Source organism: Periplaneta americana, chromosome 11, assembly GCF_040183065.1.
Source record: "Periplaneta americana isolate PAMFEO1 chromosome 11, P.americana_PAMFEO1_priV1, whole genome shotgun sequence".
In the NCBI taxonomy this organism is placed as follows: domain Eukaryota; kingdom Metazoa; phylum Arthropoda; class Insecta; order Blattodea; family Blattidae; genus Periplaneta; species Periplaneta americana.
The window spans coordinates 47,728,472-47,755,390 of NC_091127.1; the positions used below are offsets into that span (position 1 = coordinate 47,728,472).

The following is a 26,919-nucleotide window of genomic DNA, read 5'->3' on the forward strand; positions in this document are numbered from 1 at the left end:
TGTGTGTTGAGAATTTGATCGGGGTGTGTTTTAGTGTGTTTGTATATTTCGTATTGTTCTAGTGTGTTGAGTTTTTGGTTCTTGGGTTGTATGTGTAGGATTTCCATGTCCGCATTTATGTTACTGTATGTATGGTTAGCATTGGTTATGTGATCGGCGTGATCAACACACTAGAACAATACGAAATATACAAACACACTAAAACACACCCCGATCAAATTCTCAACACACAGATCAATTTCAGTAAACACACACTATTTGACTCCACTTTTCAACAATCAAACGCACCCACACAACAACCAGATAAGTACGAGATGACGCCGAGATCTAGTAGGCTCTGAGGATGGTGTGATGAAGCACCGAAATAGCTGTAAGCTGCACAGACTTACATAATTAACACGAGTAAGTCCGCTAGTTAATCAATTACTTATATTCAAGTGTTAAAAGTAGTGTACGCAAGATTCAGAATGGATCATTTTTATGACTTATTTCCCTTTACCCAAACGCCATCTTTCTTGTTATCGCACTTATCTATTACCTATTTTCTACAGAATTCTACTTGAAGTGTTTAGTAGAGGCGAAGTCAACTGTTCAACTGTTTATAACTGTGTATAATGAACGTGATACTATACCCATAATTCTCGATGCAGAGTCTGTTCTGTAGCCCTGACATCACCGACCAGACTATAGGTCCAGTGCATATGGTTACTCAGGCCATCCCCTAGAGTGAGTATCTGTTCGCTCCACATGGGAAGCATCTCTGCCTCCACAGGCAAGCTCAATTCCAGCAATGGGTGCCGTGCCACAGCCTGACTCTGCAGATGTCCACCCCACGACCAGTGCACAGCAAACGAGCCATTGCGGAAGCTAGATGCCTCACTTACTGCAGAATCTGTAACAATACATGATACAATATCAGTGACTTCAACTCACGTGTTATAAAATTAAAATAAAGTATTGCTTTATGATACTGAAAAATATCTATTTCAAAATTTTCATGGACACAGGTATACATTTTCTGTACGTACCCTTGCTTTTTCTTTAGTATACCACCTGCCGACCTGTCTAATTGTCAGTTTGCCTATGTGAAGCATTTCCTCCTAAATCAGTTAGTAGATTTTGTTCATATTTTACATCTATGAATTAGTTCTTTCAAAGTGTATGCATATGAGTTACATTATTTAAAAAATATAGGCTACCAAGTGGGCCGTAAGTAATGTAATTAATTTCATGGGATTATTCTTTAAGACATTTGAAACAAAAAGATTTAATACAATTTTGCTCGTTTTTGCTCCCTTTTCGAGATAAAAATTGTTTTATATTAAACATTTCATGGCGTGTATTGGGAAAGCCATTGATTTAATTCCCAATATGTTACACCAATTTAAGGAAGCAGTGTATTATGATAGTATATTAATGATTGAAAGAATTTTAGTTTTGTCCTTTAAATGTGCAGAAATTTGATCTGGACAAATATAAATTTTCGTTCTGAAAAGGAATTTTAAAATGTTACTATTGTTCGGATTAAATTTCTGCACATTTAAAGGACAAAACTAAAATTCTATCAATCATGTATTATTATAATACAATGTTCTCTTAAATGGACCGAGCATATTGGGAATTGAATCAATGGCTTTTTCAAAACATGCTATGAAATAATTCACATGAAACAATTTTTATCTCGGAAAGGAAGCAAAAACGAAGAAGATCGAATTAAACTTTTTCGTTTGAAATATCTCAAAGAATAACCTCCTGCAATTAATGACATTACTTACGGTTCACTCTGTATATAATACTATATTTTTTTTTTAAATATCTAAAACAGCAATTTGTTCGAAATCGACTTTAAAGATTTTTCTCTTGATCTTTTTTTAGTATTTTTACTCTACATATGAAATATTGTTAAACAGATTATTGAATAAAGAAATATCAGGGCTAAAGCTTTCGAAATCTTGAAAACATCGGTCAAACTCTGAAGTCAACTCTTTATTAATTTAATTATATTTTCCAAATTCCATGCTCTTTTCTCAGAGAGTTTGCGACAACAACGAAAGTGTAGCAGATTATTTTTCTCTAATGCAGAACTAAATAATTCTATATTACGATGTACCGAAGTACATATAATATTTCCATGCAGAAATTCTGCGTCATCATATTATGATGAAGAATGAGTGGAACGGAGAAAAAAATTCTCTCCGGCATTGGGATTTGAACCCAGGTTTTCAGCTCTACATGCTGACGCTCTAGCCACTAAGCCACACCGGATTCCCACACTGTGTGTACATTGTACCACTGTCACACATCTGTGACGCAGTGCAGGAGGGTTGGCCACTAGAGGGAACCGACTGTAAGGGGTGGAATTTAAAATGAGAGGAAATCCGGTGTGGCTTAGTGGATAGAGCGTCAGCACGTAGAACTGAAAACCTGGGTTCAAATTCCGGTGCCGGAGAGAATTTTTTTCTCCGTTCCACTCATTCTTCATCATAAATACCTAATTCTAGATTTTTACTGAAGCTGCTAACAAAATCGACCATTTAACTTACTGTCAGCTTCTTGCCCTGCAATTACGAATTTAGGACACTTAGATATTGAGTGGTATTGACCAAAAAAAAAAAAAAAAAAAAAAAAAAACAGAGTTTCTCGATGATTCAACTTTTTCGAGATTATTCTGCAGTTCAACAGAAATCGAAACGTGTTTCCTTACAAATGTGACTATTTCAGTAAACTTCAGATTCCAAGGGCTGGAATATGGTCCGCAGTCCACCAGTTAGCCATTGATGTTCTACGCTAGTCAACAATGGACATCCTGTTCTTCTTAATTTCTCCTACATTTTAACCCTTAAGCAGTCACGCTTAACCACCCCCATCAACTTAAATCATTATTATCTCGAATATGCGAATTCCGATTTCAAAAATGTTTACGGTTATTGTTGCCTTACCAATTCCAATAAAGGTACAGTATTGAAAGTTTCAGAAGTACAAGCTTGCGAAATATGAAGTTACGAGTTCCCTAATATCTGACTGGGGTGTTCACAACACCCCGCGTGACGACTTAAGGGTTAATTAAGTGGACATGGCAGTGACTGTTCAGGTTTCCATAGCGACTCCTGTTCCATCTTGCATCTCTTCCTCACTAGCATAACAGCTACTGTTATACCAAACATCTTTCAAAATACAAAATGGTATAACTTGTCTCGATATCGACTGCACTTAGAAAATTCACATTCTTTCTTACCGAAATATTTATAGAATAAATAAGACCATTGCTGTGGAGTACCAACCTTCCCTGATGGATAGCCTACGAGCACCTCGTCCTTCCATTCTCAGTGTGGTGACAGCTGGTTGTTCAGGTACGGATACAGATAAGGACTGAACCGGTGTTGACACTTGAACAGCCAAGCTGTCATCTGCTGTTAGGTGAGATGAGAGACTCAATGTCTCGCCTGTAGGCAGAATGATGGACTCCAAACGGCCAGCTTGACCATAGCGGTACATGTATGTTTCACCGCCCTGAAATAAAAACAAACGTATAATATATTCTACAGCTCACAAAATAGAATGATAGCGTTACTGGCTATTAAAAATACAGCGGAGCTCGGTTGAGTTTGTATTCCCAAACCAAGAAAGTTCGCCAAGAAAGATAAAAATATCAAAATAATATTAATAGGTTTTTTTATGATAGTAAGGGAATTGTACACAAAGATTTCGCATCCAATGGCCAGACAGTTACCGCCGCCTACTATCTGAACATTTTGAAACGTTTGCTTCAGAGAAGCCGTCATGTATGGCCTTGGAATCGAGAAGAGGAAAGTTGGTTGTTACATAACATCAAGCTATAGGGTTCTTATTGTTAAGAAGTTTGTGACCAACAAAAAAGTCTGTGAGCTGTTTTATCCACAAAATTCACTGGACTTATTGTACGACTTCTTTTTTGCTCCCAGAAATCAAAGCACCACTGAAAGGCATTATTTTAATGATGCAGACAACATTCAAAAGGCTGTAACGAGAGTACTGAACAGAATTCCAGGTACTGCCTTACGCCATTTCATCCAGCTACTTCATGATGGAATGTGGAGTGTGTAAATGCAGGAGGAAGCTATTTTAAGTAAACAATATAATGAATAAGTTTCTTCTTTCAGTATCAGTTTACGTTTTTCCATGGATTTATTTATTTTTAATTATTTAGTTATTTATACATGGTGAACCGTATGTAATGTCATTATTTCGAGGGGGATATTCCTTGAGATATTTCAAACAAAAAAGTTTAATGCAATTTTGCCCGCTTTTGCTTCCTTTTCGAGATAAAAATTGTTTTATATGAAACATTTCATAGCATGTTTTGGGAAAGCCATTGATTTATTTCCAATATTCTCAGTCAATATAAGAGAAGAGGGTATTATGATAATAAAATTGCTTGAAAGAATTTCAGTTTTGTGCTTTAAATATGCAAAAATATGATCCAAACAAATGTAACATTTTAAAATTTCTTTTCAGAATGAAAATTTACATTTGTTCAGATAAAATTTCTGCACATTTAATGAATAAAGCAAAATTTTTTCTATCATTTACTATCATAATACACTGCTCTCTTAAATTGATTCAGTATATTGGGAATTAATCAGCAGCTTTCCCAAAATACGCTATGAAATGTTCCATCTAAAGTAATTTTTTTCCTCGAAAAAAAAAAAAAAAGCAAAAACAAGCAAAATTGTATTAATTTTTTTGGCATTATTTACGATTCATTCTGTATACACTAATGATGACTTTGCAGTTAGGACATATGCTGTTTTAACGTTATGTAGATTCTACCGTCATGGATTCAAATCTCGCTTATAACATAATATTTGTCCATTGTCAATGTGATGTCATAATTTTCTTAGGTGGAAATCCCGCGTCTCACTGATTCCATGTTATAGCAATATGTCCAACTAATGGAAGGCTAAAAAAAGTCCTTAATAGAATAAGTACACACATTAATCGCACCAACCATCCAACTCCACTGAGAGCATGCCTGACTTCTATGGCCAGAATTAGCCACTGTTTAAGAACATTTATAGTCTCCCTAAAGAGGAATAAGACGTAACACAGTTCTAGCATCGTCCTTGGTACAAAAAACATAGAATTAATGCCATGAATAGATAACTTATGTTTAAATCAAAGTAACTTACGCCGCCTCCTCTAGAATCTGCTCGACTTGTGAGTAGTCCAGTGGTGCTGTCATAGTCCAGTTCAATCTCCGACTTGCCTTTCTCTGAGAACTTGACAAGGAAGCCCACACCAGAGATCTTCAGGTCTGATTTATGGTCTTGGGTGTTCTCAATGGTGCTCACCTGTATCAAAGAGATGATTTCTATTTTTCCTTACATTTTTATACCCTATTTTGTATTACAATTTTACACGACACATAGCAGGAATAATAAAACAGAAAAAAAATGTAATAAATAACTAGTAGAAAATATTTGGAAATAATCTGGGGACGACAATTTATATATCACTTTTTACCTTTTGAGTAAATCTGGTCTTTTGGAAGTTTTGGAGACGAGAAAAATCCTGTTACCACCTGGGATTGAACCCAAGATCTTACAGTCCGTAGCCAGTTGCTCTACCAACTGAGCTAATCGGCCCTGCATGCACGCACACACATACACACGCACGCATGCATTTTGTTAGTTAATATTTTTAAATTCTCATTATGCAAAGTTAATTAACATTACTACATGAATCTTCACTGCTTCATTATAACAAATTTTCAAATAAATTTAATACCAGATAAGAAGTGTTATAAATAACACATCCTTGCAGAGTTGCCAGATATCAGATCGGAATAAGAGACGGAAATATTTAAACATTCAATGAGGTGTAAATGTTTCGTCTTCAAAAAAATATAAACAACTACGAAGGCTTCAATACACGAATTTTCATTTTATATATTCATTTGTTGGATAAAATGTATCATTGTCACTTCCAGACATATTCTTCTACAAGTTTCCATTTAATATGACTTAAAAAGGTCCATACAGCCTATGTCTACCTATGTAGAACCAAGGACCCAGGTTCGATCCCTGGCGCCGGAACGAATTTTTCTCCTCAAATATTAATTGTCAACATTACAGAGATTATTCTGTAGGACAAATTAATAAATCCATAATATTCTAGTAGGACCATACTTAAAAGTTGACTAAAAATAAGTTGGTAAAATTTGACATACTGTTGACATACATAGTATTATCTATAACCCTGAAAATTTTAACACAACTAATATTCAATTTACAACCATTTAAATCGTTGAAGCATATGTTTCAAAATACGGAACATTCAGCATCCATGAATGGATTAAAAGGAACACAGCACGTAACTCTTAAAACTAAAATTGTCTCTTGAAATCTGACAAGTCTGGTAGGCTTGCATCTTTCAGAATAAGATTTCCAGATGAACATAATTTAATAAATCATTAAAACGTGCAATCCTAATGATAGGGAATCAAAATAAATAAAATTAAAATAGAATGAAATAATTCTTCATTCTTGGATACACTCTTTTAACACTTGTATTCACTGATGAACATTATTGAACAAGTAATATCTGTAATAACTGTTTCACTGTGTTAATATTATAAATTCTGATTTAAATTACCTAACTGACTACATAATTTCGAATTTATAATGTTAACACAGTGAAGCAGTTATTACTGTGAAATAATGCTGAAAATAATGGGAAATAAAAGAAATATTAAATTAAACTGTTATTATGGAAATAAAATTACAGAATATACAGTATCGGATACAAAATTCCTCTAAATGTTACAGCTGACACCAGCGTTTTTGGCGTGTGTCCTAAATATGTAGTGCCCAGTTTGTGAGGATGTTGCTAGTGCAGCTGAAAATAGTACCACTTCCTATACACGTCACATTAACCATTTGCCAAACACAGCTGTCAGACTGACTGCGGCAAATGTAAAACACTCGCACTTAACGTTCCCATTACTTATTTTACACGCCAAAAATGGTGATGCGGACTGTACATCATTATTCCAATATTATCTAACGTGATATAGACCCTAATCATATGCAAAAATTTTATCGTAATTTGTTTAATTGTATTAACAATATTAATTTTATTAATTACATGTTAAATGATTTTATCACAAATACTACAAGTGAAAATTAGTACATGTAGAAAGGAGAGAGAGAGAGACTGTAGAATGACAAAGAAGAATCTCTTCCTATAAAAGCTTTCCAGACATTGAAATATTTTAATGATGAAGCATTGAAACCAAAACATCTCAATACCTAATGGGAGTGTCAAAAATAAAATCTTATTTTTCTCCTAGTTTCTTTGATACAAAACAGGAATGTCGTATTAAAGTCTTCTTATTTGTTTACACTAGAAAGGTTTTAAGAATGTTCTGGAGTTTGCAAACTTACCACATTGCTGTAATCCCGTAGAAATAGAACTTTGTTCCCTGAGCTGTCTGTAACAGTTGAGAGCTTTCCAAAGCTAGTATTTTTGCTGTACAGAAACGAGTATCGAGTTTTACCAGATGTTAGGTCCCGCGTCGCAATGTGCTGGCCATAACGATTGAACACATAAACTTCTCGAGTTGGTGGGTAAGGAATTCTGGAACAAAGAACAACAAACTGAACGATTCTGGTGAAACTTTATTTTTAAATGTTAATTTTCCCTGTTTTCGCCATTACAAAACATAGTAATTCTAATAACCAAGAATATTCAGAAATCATTATATATGTTAAATTAATAGTAAAGCAGTATTCGGCTATAATAGTCTACAAAACTAACCTTGGTTGACTATTATATGGCCTCCCCAACACACTAGATAATGAAATATCTTATGTTAAACTGTTAGGTTTTTATTTGGATTCAAAATCAGGATGGCACAAACACATAGAAAGTATATGTACTAAATTGTCGAGGGTAATTTTTGTTTTTAGGAAATTAAGGCCATTGGTTTCAACAGAAACTCTCAGACAGGTATATTTTGCACTGTTTGAATCTCACATTAACTATGGAATTCATATATGGGGAAGTGCAACAGGAGTCAATAGCATCTTATTACTACAAAAAAGAGCACTGAGGGTAATATTCAATAAAAATACCAAGGAATCATGTAGACCACTATTTCCAGAGTTAAAAGTAATGTCAATTTACAATCTATTCATTTACAGAACCTTGATATCCCTTAGATTCAGCATAGATTTTTATCAGACTAGATCAGATATACATTCCTTTAACACTAGAAATAAAGATAAATTAGATTACACAAGGTGCAGATTGAGTGTGAGCTCAAATACCTGCTTTTTTAATGACATAAATATATTTAATAAGCTACCATTGGAGGCGAGAAAGTTAACAATAAATGGGTTTAAGTCCTGCATACATAGTTGGTTGCTGAACAGACCTTTCTATTCAGTGAGTGAATTCATGGAGTGTGATGTAAATATTGTATTTTAGAAATGTAACCCTTTCTTTATATTTTAATTTGTCTCTTTGTATTTTAATTATACCTTTTGTCTTTATATAAATGTGTTAACCTACAGCATACTCTGTTTATCTCTCAGTGTTTGTTTTGTTTATTTCTCAGCGTTTGTTTATTTGCTTATAATTATTTGTTTACTTGTCTATATTTATTTGTGCTAAGTTTGTTTGTGCATGTGTGAGTGTATGTGTGCGTGTGTATACTATCGAACCTGACGACGTCATATCCAGGCCTTGTACACTGGTTTCTGACAAATAAATATTATTATTATTATTATTATTATTATTATTATTATTGTAAAGCAAATATAAATTATTCAGCTATCAGATAGAGATAATTGAATTTAATAAAAATGTATGAACAAATGTGTAACGAATTATTACATCTGGACACCAGATCATTTTCACTTTGTCCGCCCCTGTGTCTTGCTCGTTTCTGTGTTTACGGAATTCTACTCCAGCACATAAGCACGCGAAGGATCGAACGTCGTTCATGCACTCTTTCTTTGACATCACTGACAAATGTCTCTATTTTCCCAATGGAAAAATTGAGATGCCAAAACAGACGCTAAAATACTTGCAAGCTTAAAAGTACCGAGCATTTCTATGCAGACCGTCTCACTCCACTCTCTACTACGAAGTTTTCTCGGGATGGGCGTTCCACTCTACCATCACATAAGTCAACAGAACATGACTACCTTAAGGGGAGAGGATGGTATTTTTGATGAAAAATGACTAAAAAAAAATCTTTAAAATACTCTGTGATATGTGTGGATTGCCATTTTTAAACTTCCTGCATTATGGACTTTTAAATCACTCGCCCACTTTTATTGTTGTTTCCGGTAAATTAAATTTTCAAAAAAATGTTTTTTCTTTAAAATACCCTTTGATATATGTGGAATGCATTGCATAACATTTTGTGGGTATTTGTGCCCTTATAGGATGTTGAGACGTCATTTTTAAACTTCCTGCACTATGGATTTTTAAATCACACGCCTGCTTTTATTGGTTTCCAGTAACTTAATTTTTTTTGCTACATTGCCAGACAAAATGGATATAATTTCTGAACTATTAAAGATACACGCAAGAAATTTAGAACACACATTCTTTAGACTATTAGGAAACTTTTCTCTGTAACAGAATTTTGTTAATTGATTTCATTTTAAAAATACGTCCGTTTGTTTGCAAGAAAGGAAATCAGAAAATTGTTACTAAATTTTAATTGTTTATTTTACAAACTTAGGGACTAATATCAAAATTCTGTTACAGACAGCTTGTAGAACATACTTTTGCAAATACATTGCAAAAACTGTTTGAATCTATCTTTAAAAACGGTTTAGATATATCGGTTTTAGTACAATCCTGCATTGGGTATATTTTTTTCAAATTTTGGGCCCCAAATAATTTTTTTTTCAAAATATTTTTATTTGGTTGAGTTGCCACAGCTATGAGCTCTGTACATACAAAAAATTAATAATTTACACGAAATAGGAAAAAAGTTTAAAAAAATACCATCCTCTCCCCTTAAACTATCATAATGTTTACATATTTACATACCTGAACTCGCCATTTTCATCATGAGTAGGAAGATAGTGCTCCAGAGCAAGGATATGCAGACTGCCTTGGTCAGCTACGTTCAAAACACCATCAGGAGACACAGTGAGAGCAGAAATAGATGTAAATTGAGCGTTGGATGACAACATAGTCTCTTTAGAAGAAGTAGAGCTGTGGTCTGTTGCTATGAGATCTTCAGGTGTTGTGCCAATAGCAACACATACACATGGACCACCAGGACCAGATATTGATACAGTTGCATTGCCGCTGCAGTCACAATTTGTAGGTCTGCAATAGTAAATAAATCGAAATGTTACATCAATCAGTACGGAAAAAGCTTCTTATTTACTGCTGAAGTCTACAAGAAGTTACCGTACTGCTACTTCAGTAATACCAGTATAGGTATGGAATTGTACTTACTTACTGGCTTTTAAGGAACCTGGAGGTTCATTGCCGCCCTCACATAAGCCCGCCATTGGTCCCTATCCTGAGCAAGATTAATCCAGTCTCTATCATCATATCCCACCTCCTTCAAATCCATTTTAATATTATCTTTCCATCTACGTCTCGGCCTCCATAAAGGTCTTTTTCCCTCCGGCCTCACAACTAACACTCTATATGTACTTCTGGATTCACCCATACGTGCTACATGCCCTGCTCATCTCAAACGTCTGGATTTAATGTTCCTAATTATGTCAGGTGAAGAATACAATGCGTGCAGTTCTGTATTGTGTAACTTTCTCCATTCTCCTGTAACTTCATCCCTCTTAGCCCCAAATATTTTCCTAAGCACGTTATTCTCAAACACCCTTAACCTATGTTCCTCTCTCAAAGTGAGAGGGTATGGAATTGTATTGTATTTATTTACATTCCATGGTATTTCGTACATTGCTTCACAGCTAGAATATAAACATGTCAAAAAAAGAAAAATCTAAATAGTACCTGCACTGTACTATAAAGTATTAATTATAGTCACAGTCTAGTTGAAATATATATAGAAGAATTTTACAATATACTCTAATGGTACTACACAAAGGTTTAGTATCAATACTTAATAAAAGACAGAAATATTCATGAAGCGTTGTTGAATGTCATAAATTCACCTACAGAATGCAATAAAGTATAATTGTTAAAATCAACAAAAAAAAAAAATTACCATAATAATACGAAAAATATAACATGAGAAATTAGGTACTTCTTTAATTTGGCCCTAAATAATCTTATGTTTTGAGTTTGATTTTTTATATCCATAGGGATGCTATTAAAAATTTTTATTGCGCTCCTTTTTGATAACATGATAGACTTGCCAATGGAATAGAAAAGTAATTTTTTTTGCACGTATTTATGCTATGAACTGTTGAATAGTTACAAAGCTTTCACGATTACATACGAGGAAGTTTATTATTTTTTGAGCTGTAATTTTTCGCATATCATTCAATTAGACAACACACAATACTATCGCGAACTTGGCCGATGTCTTCAACTGCTCTCTTAAACATGATGGTACCACAACTAAAGCCACCATCATTTCCTATAGCTGACTCTAGGCACATGTGCAGGAAGAATGTCGAGCGGATAGTGATGGATCTGAAGTGTCAATTCAAATATTTATAGTTTATTTGGAAGCACATGTGTATGAGTCAATTACAACGAATATAAAGTATCAATTAACATGTTCATAAATTCACTGGACAGATGTGAATAGAGTGTCAATTGAAATTAATAAGATAAGTGTATAATCTTTCTTTATATGCTCTTTGTTTCTAAAATTCCAAATTGTTTAATTTAAAATTCTGATTTCTCATAACAACCTTTGTGACTGAAATCCCCAAGCAGTCACTGTCAATAATATGTAAGTATATTCAACTTCTTTCTGATATATTCGTTGTGTTTTTTTTATATAGGATACAATACCGGTAGTTTATTATTGTCATTAACATTAACTACTGTATTTGCTGGCATATAAGACGCACGAGCATACAAGATACCCTCCACTTTGTACACATTTTTTAGGGGGAAAAAATTTGTCACTAAATATTATAAAGAATTTAGAGTATTTCAAATACAAAGTAATACGTTTGTCTGCTTTAATAAAATACCTAATCTAACTAGGAAATAATATTTTTTAATCTTCTTCGTCAAAACCCACTCATTACCCGAGCTAAATGAAGAGTTTCTTGAAACCTCTTCTAAATCAGAATCTATGCAAAGAATTATTGTGATCTGTATCATTCAGTACATTATTAATACCACACTTCTTAAATGATTCAACCATAGTCTCAGCTATCACATCATCGTGTAAAGCTTTGACACAACCACAAACTTAGTAGCGGTGTATAAAATATACCTACCCTCTTTTCCAGACTCAATTTCAAAGAAAAGATGTGCGTCTTATACACCAGAAAATAGTGCATAAAAGTTCCTGAACATTAATCCTAACCTGTATGGTTTATCACGTGGTCGTCCAGCAAAGTCAGATATTCTTCCTGCTGAGTCCACCACTCGAATAGCATTCACTTTCCTAGAATCACTCTCTGCAATGAACAGGTCACCTGTGGGACTGAATGCAAGAGCCAGAACAGAACCAAGCACTGTTCCAGTTGCTTTCAAGCCTTCCTCTCCTTCGCCATCCAGCTGCAAGGAAGAAATATGTATTATATCAAGAAACAAGCAATCTTAACGTATATACAGCAATAGGTCTACATAGAAATATTTTTTAACGATAGAGTAGGGCAATGACTTTAATATTTAATGGCTTACTGCAAATTAGAAAAAGACATAATATTGCAATAATAATAATAATAATAATAATAATAATAATAATAATAATAATAATAATAATAATAATAATAATAAAAGCTATATTTTTATCATGATGAATGCTCTATAATAAACATACAGTAGCGTGAAAATTAATACGAACAACGTAATTACTTATGCAAAAACACTCAAACGGGATAAAAAAAAGGATCTAAGACATACCTCAGTAATCTATATGGCCTCCCTTGTTCCTAATAACAGCTCTGAGACGATTTGGCATGGATTCCACTAATTTCCCACAAATATTCTTCATTTCTTCATCGTGAAACCATACACCAATGAGGGCAGAAATCATCTTCTCCTTTGTAGAACAATCCATTGTTTGCATTCTTCTTTTGCAAATTGACCACAAGTTCTCAATGGGGTTGATGTCGGGTGAGTTGCCTGGCCAGGGGAGTACCTGAATATTCTTCTTGTTGAATTCTGTAGTTTTTCGAGACGTATGGCCTTGTTGGTCTTGTTGGAACACACCTCTGCCATCCGGAAATGATTTTTGCAGCTGGGGTACGATTCTGGTTTCCAATAAGTGAATATATTTGTCAGAATTCATCATTGATAGGTATTAATGCTCCAGGCCCTTCATGTGTAAAACAACCCCAAAACATTACTTTAGGGGGTTATTTGGGTGCTTGTTGGAGATGAGCTGCTGTTACTTTTTCGGATCCTTTCCGTACGTAAGAAACACAGTGGCAGTGGACCTCGAAATGAGACTCATCGGAAAAAAGTACATTCTTCCAGTCATTCACTGTCCAGTGTTGATGTAATTTTGCCCCCATTAAGCGTTTTCTGCACATAACAGGGGTTAGCAGTTGCTTCTTAATAGGCTTACGAGCCCTTCGCCCAGCTTCCAAAAGCCTATGCCGCACTGTTGTGACGTGAATATTCGCCCCAGTGGTAGCTATTAACTCGCGGGTTAAGTCGACAGCAGTTAGTCTAGGATTTAATTTACTTTTCCTGACAATTAAACGATAATCTGCAGGTGAAGTCTTCCTTTTCTGGCCACAGTTTCCTTTTTTCTGGGGTGTGATGGATCCATTCTCCCTGTATCGTTTTATGATCGAATTAACAGTAGCCAAACCGATGTGACATTCTGCAACAATTTGCCTTTGTGTCATAGAAGAATGCTCTGCTAATGTTATAATTTTAGACCGTTTTCGTGGAGTTGTATCCATTTGTGAAGACGACAGAATGTACACAGGATTGCAGTATTAAGTCTTCAACACAACTGAAATGCTTATAAGTACAAAACGACAGGCAAAATGTCACATATTATAAAAAAAAATAATGACAGACATTCAACAATGGAATTACACGTACTACAGATGTCAATTAAAGCGGTATGAGCAGCTGTGAGGCCAACAATGACAGAAAATATAAAAATATGTCGTGTTCGGATTAATTTGCATGCTACTGTACAATTATTATCCTAACGTGGATTTGTAGTAGATAGTGGGCCTATTCTTTAGTCTTAACTCATAAAAGAATTGCCCAAGTCGCTACCAGAACCGTCATTAGTGTTCATATCACTGTCATTATCAGTATCTGTGTCGATAGGTTAATTGGAGTCTGACAAATTTATTGTGATGACAAACTACTGGTCTACAAATCATCCACTAAGTCATTCTTTATCAAGTAGGCTACTGATTTTTCAAATACGTTTAAAGTTCCCATTCCAATCTCCTTTTATAATAATTGACAAAATTCCTCAGTTTGTCTGCTATTCCCACATCTTGAGAGACATTGCTCATTACTAAGGCTCTGATTTTTATGTGCTAATGATATGATACCGATATTACATTACTAAAAAAGCTCTGTTTTCTACGGTTTGTCTCTTTGGTACTTACAGCCCTTTTATGTCCAGTCTTCATTTCTAGATCGCAGTGGCGATTTCTCTTAAGGAGCACAGGAGCATTGCACCACCTCTTCAAATAACACATGTTCTTAAATTTATATCAATGAGCTGCAGTAGACTGTGTGAGCGACATAATTCTTTATTATAATACTATGTAAAAATAACACTGTATGTATACTGTTCTTGTTGACGCCTGGGACTTACGTGTACCGCTCGACACGTGCGGCACACTGTTCCATTCGAGCATGCGCAGTAGCACTGTTTCACTGGCAGGCTTTGGAGCATGGTAGGGAGGCAGTACTGTGAGCGTAGGAGGGGTTAGGAGCACTTTCAGATGTGTTCTCAAGCTCGTTCCATCATAAATGTTACAATGAATAGTGAGCAAAATCTTTTAAATGTGTAATTTTCTATAAGACCTTTACACGAAAAGACCAAAATAAAGAAGATACGTAGACCTACACATGAATTAAAATTATAAGTGACGAAGAACAGTAATACAGAAGTGACAACAAAAATTAAACATTCGGACTTACGAAAAATGCAATATGCGACTGCAATATAAAAGACGCTATATTTTGTTTTCCTCGCCTTTGTTCGACGGCGAACATTTATTGACAAAAATAAGTACGTTTTATGAATTTTATTTATTGTTCTGTTTGAATTTAGGACTGTGCGTAGTAACTAAATAATGTAGATTATCGTTCTGCAGTTATGATTGATTTGAAGCACATGAATGAAAGAATTAAAAAACACGATTCTTCAGCTGCACACATCAACAATAATGTTACATTAGCAGTGTTGGGTCAAACAAACATACAGACACAATTGGATTCAATTGGCTTGTTGCACTTCACAATGATAAAGTTACCAAGAACAGATATGTGCGTGCGGTTTTGTGGAGCTTTTGAGTTGGCTTTGAGAGGTCACGAAAACGGAAACTCATCTTTAAACGCTAGTATTTTTCTTGGCCTCATCAATTTCAGTTCTGAATTAGACGCACACTTAAGGAACATTTGGAAAGAGGAATAGTGTTTAAGAGCACATCAAACACTATACAGAACGAAGTCCTTCAAGCCATTTTGATGTATGCCATGATGGGATTTCAAAGAAATAAAGAAACCTGCGGACTTTTTAGCAGTCAAGGCTGATGAGACGACACACGTATCGAATGCTTGTGAACGTCTGACTGTGTTATAAAACGCAATATAGCGAAAACAATATTATTTACGGTGTGCTGCAATAGAAATTGAACACTTTACTTTGCTATTACTGGACCTACATAGGGAACTGATTAACTGCAATTTCTTGACTAACAAAATTATGTAAATATATATACCTACGTAACATATGTTAATAGTTATGTAGTAGTTAGTACCTATAATAATAATAATAATAATAATAATAATAATAATAATAATAATAATAATAATAATAATAATAATAATAATAATAATAATAATAATAATAATAATAATAATATAATAATAATATGATAATCATAATCATAATAAATATTTGTGCACCACCAGGATTATTTATCACCACACGCCACTGCTAGATCGTCTAATGAGAAAGGAGAATAAGAATAAGAAAAGAACAGTGTACCTTGATTGTTGACGAATCACTTCCAGAGCTATTGTCACTGATATTGCCACCAATATGCTGTTTTGAATGCTGATTATGGTCATTAGTGCTGCTCCCAGTAGTCACATGACAATGCAGTGGTGTCCCTGCTACAACTTTCACTTTGAGGTCATCTGTCAACTTAAGAACCAGGCGATCATCAATGAAGTGGAGACTGCCATCAAGAGGACTTAAAGACAGGCCAGTTGGCCACTGTAATTGTGCCTGAAATAAAAGAGTAAATATTTCTGTAATTTTTTAATTGATGCAGAAACACAAATTTACAATAAAATATATATAGTACAAGAGTAAAATATCGTATAAGTACATGTTTCTATCATTTATTCGCAGCTTTCTAACGTCATATTTTGACGCAGTCCTGCGCCATAGCTGCTGCGTGGTCAAAGGCATCATGTTTTTGGCTGATAATGCGGAATAAGTGCTGGTTCGAATCTTCATAGGGAAATAAATTTTCTCATTAAGTTTTGGCCAGTGTAAGGGATCAGTGTTTACCTAGCATCGTGATGAATTTAGGGAACTACAGTGAGTAGCGGTACTTATATCTGGATTTGCAAGCCAGTATGTAACAGCTGGGAAGAACATCGTGCTACTTACTTACTTACTGGCTTTTAAGGAACCTGGAGGTTCATTGCCGCCCTCACATAAGCCCGCCATTGGTCCCTAACCTGTGCAAGATTAATCCAGTCTCTATCATTATATCCCACCTCCCTCAAATCCATTTTAATATTATCTTCCCATCTACGTCTTGGCCTCCCCAAAGGTCTTTTTCCCTCCGGCCTCCCAACTAACACTCTATATGCATTTCTGGATTCGCCCATACGTGCTAAATGCCCTGCCCATCTCAAACGTCTGGATTTAATGTTCCTAATTATGTCAGGTGAAGAATACAATCTGTACAGTTCTGTGTTGTGCAGCTTGAAGGTTTATTTTGAGGTTTCGTAACAAGCTGGTTTTTTACGGTGATGGATTATTAGCTCTTCGTCCAACCCCCAAGCTGGAGGACCACCCCTCATCGGCTGTCTGCGACTGCTTATTCAATATATTCACAGCTACCCTCCATATCTGGAGGCCGTCTCCTTGTTATTCCTGTACTGGCTGGATAATCTTTTACCTCTAGCCTACTGGGAGATGTGGACATCAGGCCAATAGTTGACTGTTAGGCCTTATCTCTCCATGATCTATTTCGCATTGGATCAGTACTAATATATTGATATGAACGTCATTGATTCATACGTTGATTTTCGGAACCATGTGTCGAAGTTGTAGATCTCGTTGTTGTCTGGTGGTGGGGGACAGTGGCGGTGGCTTTGATGATGACGATGATGAGAACAGAGTGCATTTCCTGATTACGTTAATTGAACTGTGAATTCTTACAGTCCACATATTTGCATACGTTACTGAATGTTAAAAATTCCAAATGTTTCATAATATTTTAGTAGGTTGATTTATTATACTGTTGATATTTTAATAAATATAATATTAAAAAATTATTACTGTATATTTATTAAAATATCAACAAGCTTTGGAGTGTCGCTCACTAGATGGGGATGTCTTGGTGAATGACGCAAGTCAAGTGCCCGCTATTAGTTAAACTAAATTATAGAATTAGTTGAAATAATTTAATTTTATTTTGACGACAGTAATTTTAAAGAATTAAAGGATATTTGAAAAATCTGTTTTACAGCAATGGTGAACATGCTTTTATTTAACTTTCGACATAAATAAAATTAAGAATGATTTGTCAGTTGTATTCTTGTTAAATACTGTAATATTTCAATGAAAGATCTACAAAATAAACTTATTTCATCAGTGAATCCAAGACTATGGATGAGCAGAATATACCACTGTTTCTTTTAAGTCGATCATTCTATAAACAAAATTCGTGTGTAAAGAAAGTTTGTCACAACATGCATGTACAATAGGTTTCTCTAAACAAACTTTGCTCATACAAACTGTTAAGTACCGGTATAGGGAAAATGGGAAGAAAGATTTCTTTCGTGGTTTTTGCAAAGCATTAGTAATCCTCAAATATACCTTGAAATAAACTCAACAACTTGCATTTTCGTAGCTATCTATAAGTGGGGCTACATAATTATTACAAATGTTATTATTTTTAAGCAAGCTCTAAGAAATATTTTGAGTACCAGTAATTTTTTTGGTGACATAAATATGTACTACATATAAATATATTATTATTACTGTAAATTTTAGTACACAGAAATTTAGTTTGTAATAAAAATAAAGAAACGGTGAAATTAGGTCGGTTAAAAACTGATATCTCGCAAAAAGCTTTAATCTTCAGACTACAGTTTCTGTCCACGAATAATTCCACTGAATTTTACTATCTTCCTCTAATATGTTTACGGAATTTTAACATAGATCTCTCTCTTCTCTGTATTTACCTATTTTTGTCTCAGTATATCTCTTTCTCTTGCTCACTTTTCATTACCTAAGGTGTCATAATCGTCATTTTGTTGAAATTAATGCACTATATTAGAAATTAATGCACGTATGAAGATAAAATTAATTATAGACAATTAATAGGATAATAATGGCAGAAATGGGACTATACCAACAAAACCTTCACCATCGTAAATGTGTCTCCAGCTTGCAAAGTTCATCCAAAGCAATCTAATTATTATGTATGGAAATGTGAAACTTGAGTTAATATAGATTGCTGGGATTACCTGTTGTGATGGAATAGCTCCATGGCACGGAATCGGAGTCCAATGATTGTGATGTCCATGGTGACCAACTAAAGTATGTATTATGCCCTTAGGGTCGACTGCTCGAATGTTGGTGCCATCTGCTATGTACATGGTCTTGTCAGCAGCAATTGCCAATCCTGTCACATAAAACGAGGTACAAAGGCACAAGTTAAATTATGTATATCTGTACTTATTTATTTTAAAATTTAAATACCGTACCTATTTCATTTATTATATTGGGTGTTATTTCATATGTTGATAAGTGAATGACAGCTGTATGATCGGATGTCAATGTGAATGAATGAAAGAATTAAAGAATCACTAGCGTAGCATGAATTTTGAGCAGGGGAAGCTAACTCAAGTTGTCTTTCATGTATGAGGAAACGTATTGCAAAAATATAGTCTTAAAATAAATAGTAGTCGATGTCAAGTCAGCAGTCCAAAGATTGGTTGGAAACTCAGAAAGTAACACCAATAAGGTATCACCTCAAATGGTAGTAAAATATGATTTCATGGTTTACACATATCTCTAAGAAATAGACACATACAGTACGTATAATTAACATTAGCTCACTCTCTGTCATATTTAGAAAAACCACAATATTAACGGACAATAGCTACAGTGTTAGTAAAATTACATTGATCAATGTTAAAAGCCACCGGCGTAGCTCTGTTGGCTAAGGCGCTTGCCTGCCGATCCGGAGTTGCGTTCGGGCACGGGTTCGATTCCCGCTTGGGCTGATTATCTGGTTGGGTTTCTTCCGAGGTTTTCCCCAAACGTAAGGCAAATGTCAGGTAATTATGGCGAGTCCTCGGCCTCATCTCGCCAAATACCATCTTGCTATCACCAATCCCATCGACGCTAAATAACCTCGTAGTTGACACAGCGTCGTTAAATAACCAAGTAAAAAAAATCAACGTTAAAATCTTTATCAGAAGATTATTTTTGACTACATAAATTAGTGTCAGGAACTGTTATTTCACTCATATTTATTATATCAGCCACAGTGCACACTAACATTTCAACTGAACACAACTCACGAAAGGGATAACTCGGAAGCTAATTCTTTCCAATGCTAAAGCTAGCTTCTTGCGAGCCTTGCGACCAGGGTAGTTTAGTTAGAAAGGGATGGAAAATCTGCAGGGCGCGTTACACAGAAGAATGTGTGAAAGAAACGAGTCTATGGAGGGGACTGGAAGCTGGTGTGTGCAGGTTTCATGTTTACTGCTGCATCACAAATCATCCTGAGCTGCCGCATCACAACGTTTAAGGCATACATATAAATTGTATTAAAATTAATAAATAATTTTGTTCATAAACTGCAGTTTATTATGGAGTTATTAACTGGGGAAGCTGAGCTTTTTAGCTTACATTGACGCTACGCCACTGTAAAGAATGAATGAGGGAATGAAGAAATAAATACGGTAAGTAAATAATAAAATACTTAAAACTTTCTCAGTTAAAACGTTAAAAGTATTATTATTTAAAGAGGTAATGTTCGTTTTTCAAACTTTTCCTCGATTTTGTGAACAGCACTTCCCAACCTTGTATCATAATATACTAGGGTATTTCATATTAGACTAAGAACTTATCAATATCGTCTCGTACATCACGCACACACCCAGACACACACAATTTTCAGGAATCTTATCACACTATTCATGCACTGACAAGCAAACATTGTCATGGGGGCAGATAAAAATTTTTTTTTTTCTTCCATCATGTGCTTGTACAAATTTTGGCCACTCGAACGCAATTACGAGGACTGTAAAGAAATAAGTTTCCCTTGGGTTGTTTACATAAAGTGAACATAATTTCATGGAGAGATTTATTGGAACAGATACAGCAATTGTTGAGATATTTTTCAACATGTTCCCTATTGGAATTGAGATATTTGTCATACCATGGAATCAACTTTTGTAGCCCTGTCGTAGAAGTCTGCCACCAGGGATTGGAACCAGTTTGTGACAGCTGTCTGTCTGTACCTCTCTGTCGATTCCACGGTATGACAAATGTGTCAATTCCAGTGGGGAATATTAGTTCAACATTTGTTGTATCTGTTCCAATAACTTTTTCAATGAAATTGTGCTTTATTTCTATAAACGACCCCAGGGAATATAAAATGACATAAATGTTTATTTTGTTACTCAGTCTAAATTACTTATCAGTGTTTTAAAAAACATCAATAAAATTTATAAATATAAATATTCATTGAAGTTAAGGATAAACTAATGTGCTAACGTTTTTGCCCCTTGGCATCTTCAGGCACTTAATCAAACAAGATGCCAAGGGGCGAAAACGTTAGCACATTAGTTTATCCTTAATTTCAATGAATATTTATATTTATAAATTTTATTGATGTTTTTTAAAACACTGATAAGTAATTTAGACTGAGTAACAAAATAAACATTTATGTTATATTATATTGTACATTGAGCAGAAATGCATATAGAGTGTTAGTTGGGAGGCCGAGACGTAGATGGGAAGATAGTATTAAAATGGATTTGAGGCAGGTGGGATATGATGATAGAGACTGGATTAATCTTGCTCAGGGTCTCAGGATAGGGACCAATGGCGGGCTTATATGAGGGCGGCAATGAACCTCCGGGTTCCTTAAAAGCCAGTAAGTAAGTAAGTAAGTAAGTAAGTAAGTAAGTAAGTAAGTAAGTAAGTAAGTAAGTAAGTAAGTAAAAGTAAGTAAGTAAGTAAGTAAGTAAGTAAGTAAGTAAGTAAGTATATTGTACATTGACTTGTCTGAAAATTATTACTACAATGCTTACTAAGACCCCAGGGAAACTTATTTTTTTACAGCCCTCGTAATTGCATTCGAGTGGCCAAAATTTGTACAAGCACTTTTTTTGACATTATTAACATAGTGGAAGAAAAAAAATAACTTTTTATCTACCCCCACGAGAATGTTTGCTTTTAGTTACAGTGAATTTCGATTTTATCAAATGTGTGGCTTAACACTGTGTTGCATCGATCTCTTCATTATATGCAATGAAATATACTATCGTAAAATAATTAAATATTAATAGCATTATGAGTATACCCAAATCTAATGAAATGAAACAAAATGTAGTGAATTAACTATAAACCACATTGTTTTCACCAATGATATGAGGGGGATCCAGGAAATAACGACCGTTCGCGCATATCCGCCGCGCAGATGACTCCCCTTCCTTGTTTGAAGGTCAACTGGCTTCCTTAACTTGTGTTCTCATAATGTTGTGAGTACTGGTTGCAAGTCGCCATTGTGCATTTTGTGTTACTTCAAAATGAACGACGTGATTGATAATCCCGCCGACTGTGAGGTGAGGAGTGTGATTCGATTTTTGAATGCCCGAAATTTGAAACCTGCAGAAATTTACCAGCAATTGAAAGAAGTGTATGGTGATACTGTAATGAATGAAAGAAATGTGAGAAAATGGTGCAAAATGTTCAACAATGGGCGAACAAATGTCCACAATGAAACTCGACCTGGACGCCCATCACTCATCACAGAAGACCTGAAGACTAAAGTGAACGACAGAATCTTGCAAGACAGGCGGACATCACTCGATGAATTGCATATTGCCTTTCCTGACATTTCTCGTTCTTTGCTTGGTGAAATTGTGTCGCAACATCTTGGCTACCACAAAATCTGTGCATGATGGGTTCCACGGCAACTGAGTGACCAACACAAAACTCAGAGAATGGCCTCAGCATTGACATTCTTGATACGATATCACACAGATGGAGACGCCTTTCTTGATCAAATTGTGACTGGTGATGAGACCTGGGTGTCTCACAACACCCCAGAGACCAAGCGCCAATCACGTCAGTGGCATCATCCCTCATCACCCAAGAAACCGAGAAAATTCAAACAGACTCTCTCAACACAAAAAGTCATGGCTACTGTCTTTTGGGATCGCAAAGGTGTTCTTTTGCTGAATTTCATGCCAAAAGGCACTACGATCAATGCAAATCGTTATTGTGAGACTTTACAAAAACTACGGCGAGCCATCCAAAACAAGAGGCGAGGAATGCTTTCGAGAGGAGTTGTGCTTCTTCACGACAACGCCCGCCCGCACACTGCTGCTTCAACTCGAGAATTGCTGGATCAATTCGGTTGGGATATCTTTGATCATCCGCCCTATAGTCCAGACTTGCTCCTAGCGATTTTCACCTTTTCACTAAGCTGAAAGACTTTCTGGGTGGTACGCGTTTTGGAATTGATGAAGAGTTGAAGAAGACAGTGAACACCTGGCTTAATGAACTGGCGGCAGAGGAGTATAACACGGGAATTCTAACGCTAGTGAACAGATACGGCAACTGTTTAAATGTAGGTGGTGATTATGTAGAGAAGTAAAGGAAGCTTCAGTTATGTAACAGACTTTGTTTTTTCAAATAAATATATATTTTTTTAATTATTACAACAAAACGGTCGTTATTTCCTGGATCCCCCTCGTATTAAAAATAATGGCAAATCTTCATATACCGAAGCCAACAGACACCATTAGAAGCAAACCATTATGAACTAACCTTTAGGATGAGCAAGTTTGGCATCCATGGCAGGTCCCTCATCACCACAATGTGTCTCATCTCCTGGAATACATCTCTCACCAGATCCTACCACAGGTTCACAGTTTATGTCCGGCTCAGTTACTGGCTCAAGAGATAGGGCCCTCAATACCTGATGCTTCTCAGGGTTTGAAATGTAGAGATGGCCGTCTGCAGGCGACACACTCAGGTAGTACTGGTACGAGACCTGCGTCGCACTGGAACACATTTAATATTACAGATGACACAACTAATAGATGATAGGATTCTTATGTAGCCTAGGTAAATTATGTCAATAAATAATTAATCTTACAAAGTGTAAGTTTTCCTTCAATATATGAGCCGTTCAGAGCAAAAGTGGTATAAGTCAAAATTGGGTAATGAGATTTAAATAAAAAAATTCTGTAAAATACAGCGCAAAATAGCAGTTAAAATGTCCATCATGCTATCCACTGACTACTAATAGTTTAAATAAATTAAATATTAATTGCTACTTTGCGCTGTATTTTACAGAATATTTACTTTAATCCTCATTATCCATTTTTGACTTACACCACTTCTGCTCTGAACGGCTCATATTAGCAATAATAACTGAACACGAGGAAGCACAAGAGGCCAAAGATCACTTCAGAATCATCATACTTTGAGGAGTGGCGTATGCAGAATTTTGTCATAGAGAGCCATTATTAAAATTGTTTACAGTTTACGTTATCGGTATTTAAATTTTGTGTATTATTATTATTATGTCACAGCATATTTATTAATATTGTACTCTGTTTTAATAGAACATATTCATGAATATCCTTCTAAAATCATTCAAACGTAATTTTTTCACAGCCATCCATTTTTTAACAAATTTTAACTTCTGTTTAATTCTGTGTGTGTGTGTGTGTGTGTGTATATATGACCGTCCATATGCCTGGGGGGTTAAAGGTTGTCCATTGTATCTATCTATGTGAGTGTGTGTGTGTGTGTCTATATATATATATATATACAGTATATTTAGCCAAAAGTCATTTGAGGCGTTCCATAAGAGAAGCACGAACCCACCAAATGTATCTGTAGAGATAATCAATGTTCAAAGTATTTTACCTGTAAACGAGATAAGGGCGAAGCTGCCAAGGACACATCTGTAAATAATGATAATTATTTTGTACACTGAAAAACGAATACCTTTATTGAAAATTGCAATTAAATGTCCAATTTAATATTCCAACTTAATAGAGATCATAGGTGACACTATGAATTCATCAATATTATGGGAATAATTTGAAAACAATGTCTTAGAAAAAGCAAACGGCGTAGAATGAAATCAATAGAGGCAGACATTAATAATAATAATAATAATAATAATAATAATAATAATAATAATAAATAAACACTTAATCGCACTGTTATATGACATTTACAAAGTGTCTGAAATTATTAATAAACAAAAAAAAAAGTAGATGATTGTCACGTTATTACCCTTGCTATCAAAAGTGGTCTCACTTGTTATGGGAACAGAGGCGCTAATAATCCATTACATCATCTTCATGAAGATATTCCTCTGAGTCGGTCACTGCTAGTTTTCCTACTAATTACGATTCACCTTTGTTCCTTTTAATCTTAGCTTGTACGTTTATCCATTTTTCGACATGCCTCTGATGTTTCCTACAATAACCAGATATGCCTAGTTGATTATCACTGTCACTATTACTCGTAATAAGCTATTACAAAAGTCCATACATACACGTAATACTGTTGTACTCGTCTGTGTGGTTACAACAACACTAAGACAATGAACGGTGCGCGCCTTCAGACGGAATGGCGTATTCGCCCTTCTCGTATGGAGTAATATTATATTATATTATGAACTTGTCACAGACTACGCAGTTTTTCCAACCTTACAAACAATGATAATTTCGATGTAATAGGGACCAACGTCTGCCAGGGTTATGTTGCCTGGCAGACGTTATGTTGCAGATATGTGTCTTAAATATTTGGTGGAGTAAAAACACAAAATTCGACCCTTGTCGGGCTCGCCCTTCTCTTACGGAATGCCTCATTTGTATATGATAGGTAAGACACTTTACATAACAGGAAAATTCATGGAAACAATCAAATGTGTTGAAATATACGGTAATTTTTTTAAAGTTCACGGGGAGTTCAAACCCGGTATACCCCCTGCACCCCTTGCGTACACCCCTGACCGGTGTTGTCCCAACAAAATCGCGATATAGCCATATGCGTGGGGTCGCTGCTGTAATCTGTTATTTTAACTTCAATTTTTCTAGTCTAACAAATATCAGACTCTTGTTCTTCCTTATAAAATAATGAGCAAGGGAGTTAAAGAAAATTACTTCAACTATCAGAAGATGTTGACTGCACATTTATTCACCTCAATTGCAGTACAGTGTAGACATTTCCTTCAGGAGTAATGCGCCGAACAAGATTGAAGTCTCCAACATACAGGCTGCCATCGGGCCCACTTGTCAGTGCAACTGGTGTCAAAAGTCGACTGTCCTTGGCAGCCCCATTGCACTCTGTTGTGCAGAGTAGCTGCCTTTGAAGCCCAGTTCCCATCACCACTTTCACAGTTCGTGGGTACTGTTTGAAATGTAATGTTGACCCATCGCCCTTCTGTAATATTCCTGTTACAAAGAAAGTAATGTGAAACACTCTGAAGACTATAGTGTGTACAAAACAACTATGAATATAGGGCGAAACTCGGTGCAATTTACATACTGTTACCAACCACTGGAATTAATATAGCGTTACCACAGTCTAGTATAGCCTATACAGTCACGAAGCTCAATACGTAGTAAATATGGCTCCATAGATAGTTGCTAACCACTAGGATCGCTACTATCACCTCATCACAGACAATGCGAAATAGTACCTGCACAGTCTATTGTTCCTAGTACCCTCATAAACTCAAACTTCGTGACTGTATATACTAGACTGTGACGTTACCTAGTTAAGGGGTTAGGTACAGCTTACAGCAGTAAAATTTTTGGAAATATTCAACATTTTTTTCCTCCATTACTGTATCTTGTACAATAATAAAAATTGGTATAAGTAATTGATTAACTAGCGGACTTACTCGTGTTAATTATGTAAGTCTGTGCGGCTTACAGCTGTTTCGGTGCTTCATCACACCATCCTCAGAGCCTACTAGATCTCGGCGTCATCTCGAACTTCTCTGCCTGCTGTGTGGGTGCGTTTGATTGTTAGAGAAGTTCGAGATGACGCCGAGATCTAGTAGGCTCTGAGGATGGTGTGATGAAGCACCGAAACAGCTGTAAGCTGCACAGACTTACATA

At 35.4% G+C, this 26,919-nt stretch overlaps 1 protein-coding gene across 4 annotated transcripts in view; it reads right to left on the bottom strand.

The window, feature by feature from the left end:
• The window catches only part of Ten-a (tenascin accessory), a 386,430-nt gene that overhangs the window by 27,247 nt on the left and 332,264 nt on the right, over window positions 1-26,919 (bottom strand). For all 4 annotated transcript variants that reach the window (XM_069839392.1, XM_069839393.1, XM_069839390.1 and 1 more), the window contains 10 exons: window positions 25,995-26,247; window positions 23,597-23,832; window positions 19,051-19,208; window positions 16,325-16,567; window positions 12,488-12,681; window positions 10,051-10,335; window positions 7,425-7,617; window positions 5,169-5,330; window positions 3,282-3,510; window positions 633-892 (listed from right to left, as the gene is read on the bottom strand). In XM_069839392.1, the coding sequence (XP_069695493.1) occupies window positions 633-892; window positions 3,282-3,510; window positions 5,169-5,330; window positions 7,425-7,617; window positions 10,051-10,335; window positions 12,488-12,681; window positions 16,325-16,567; window positions 19,051-19,208; window positions 23,597-23,832; window positions 25,995-26,247 (2,213 nt within the window). The remainder of the gene's footprint in view (window positions 1-632; window positions 893-3,281; window positions 3,511-5,168; window positions 5,331-7,424; window positions 7,618-10,050; window positions 10,336-12,487; window positions 12,682-16,324; window positions 16,568-19,050; window positions 19,209-23,596; window positions 23,833-25,994; window positions 26,248-26,919) is intronic.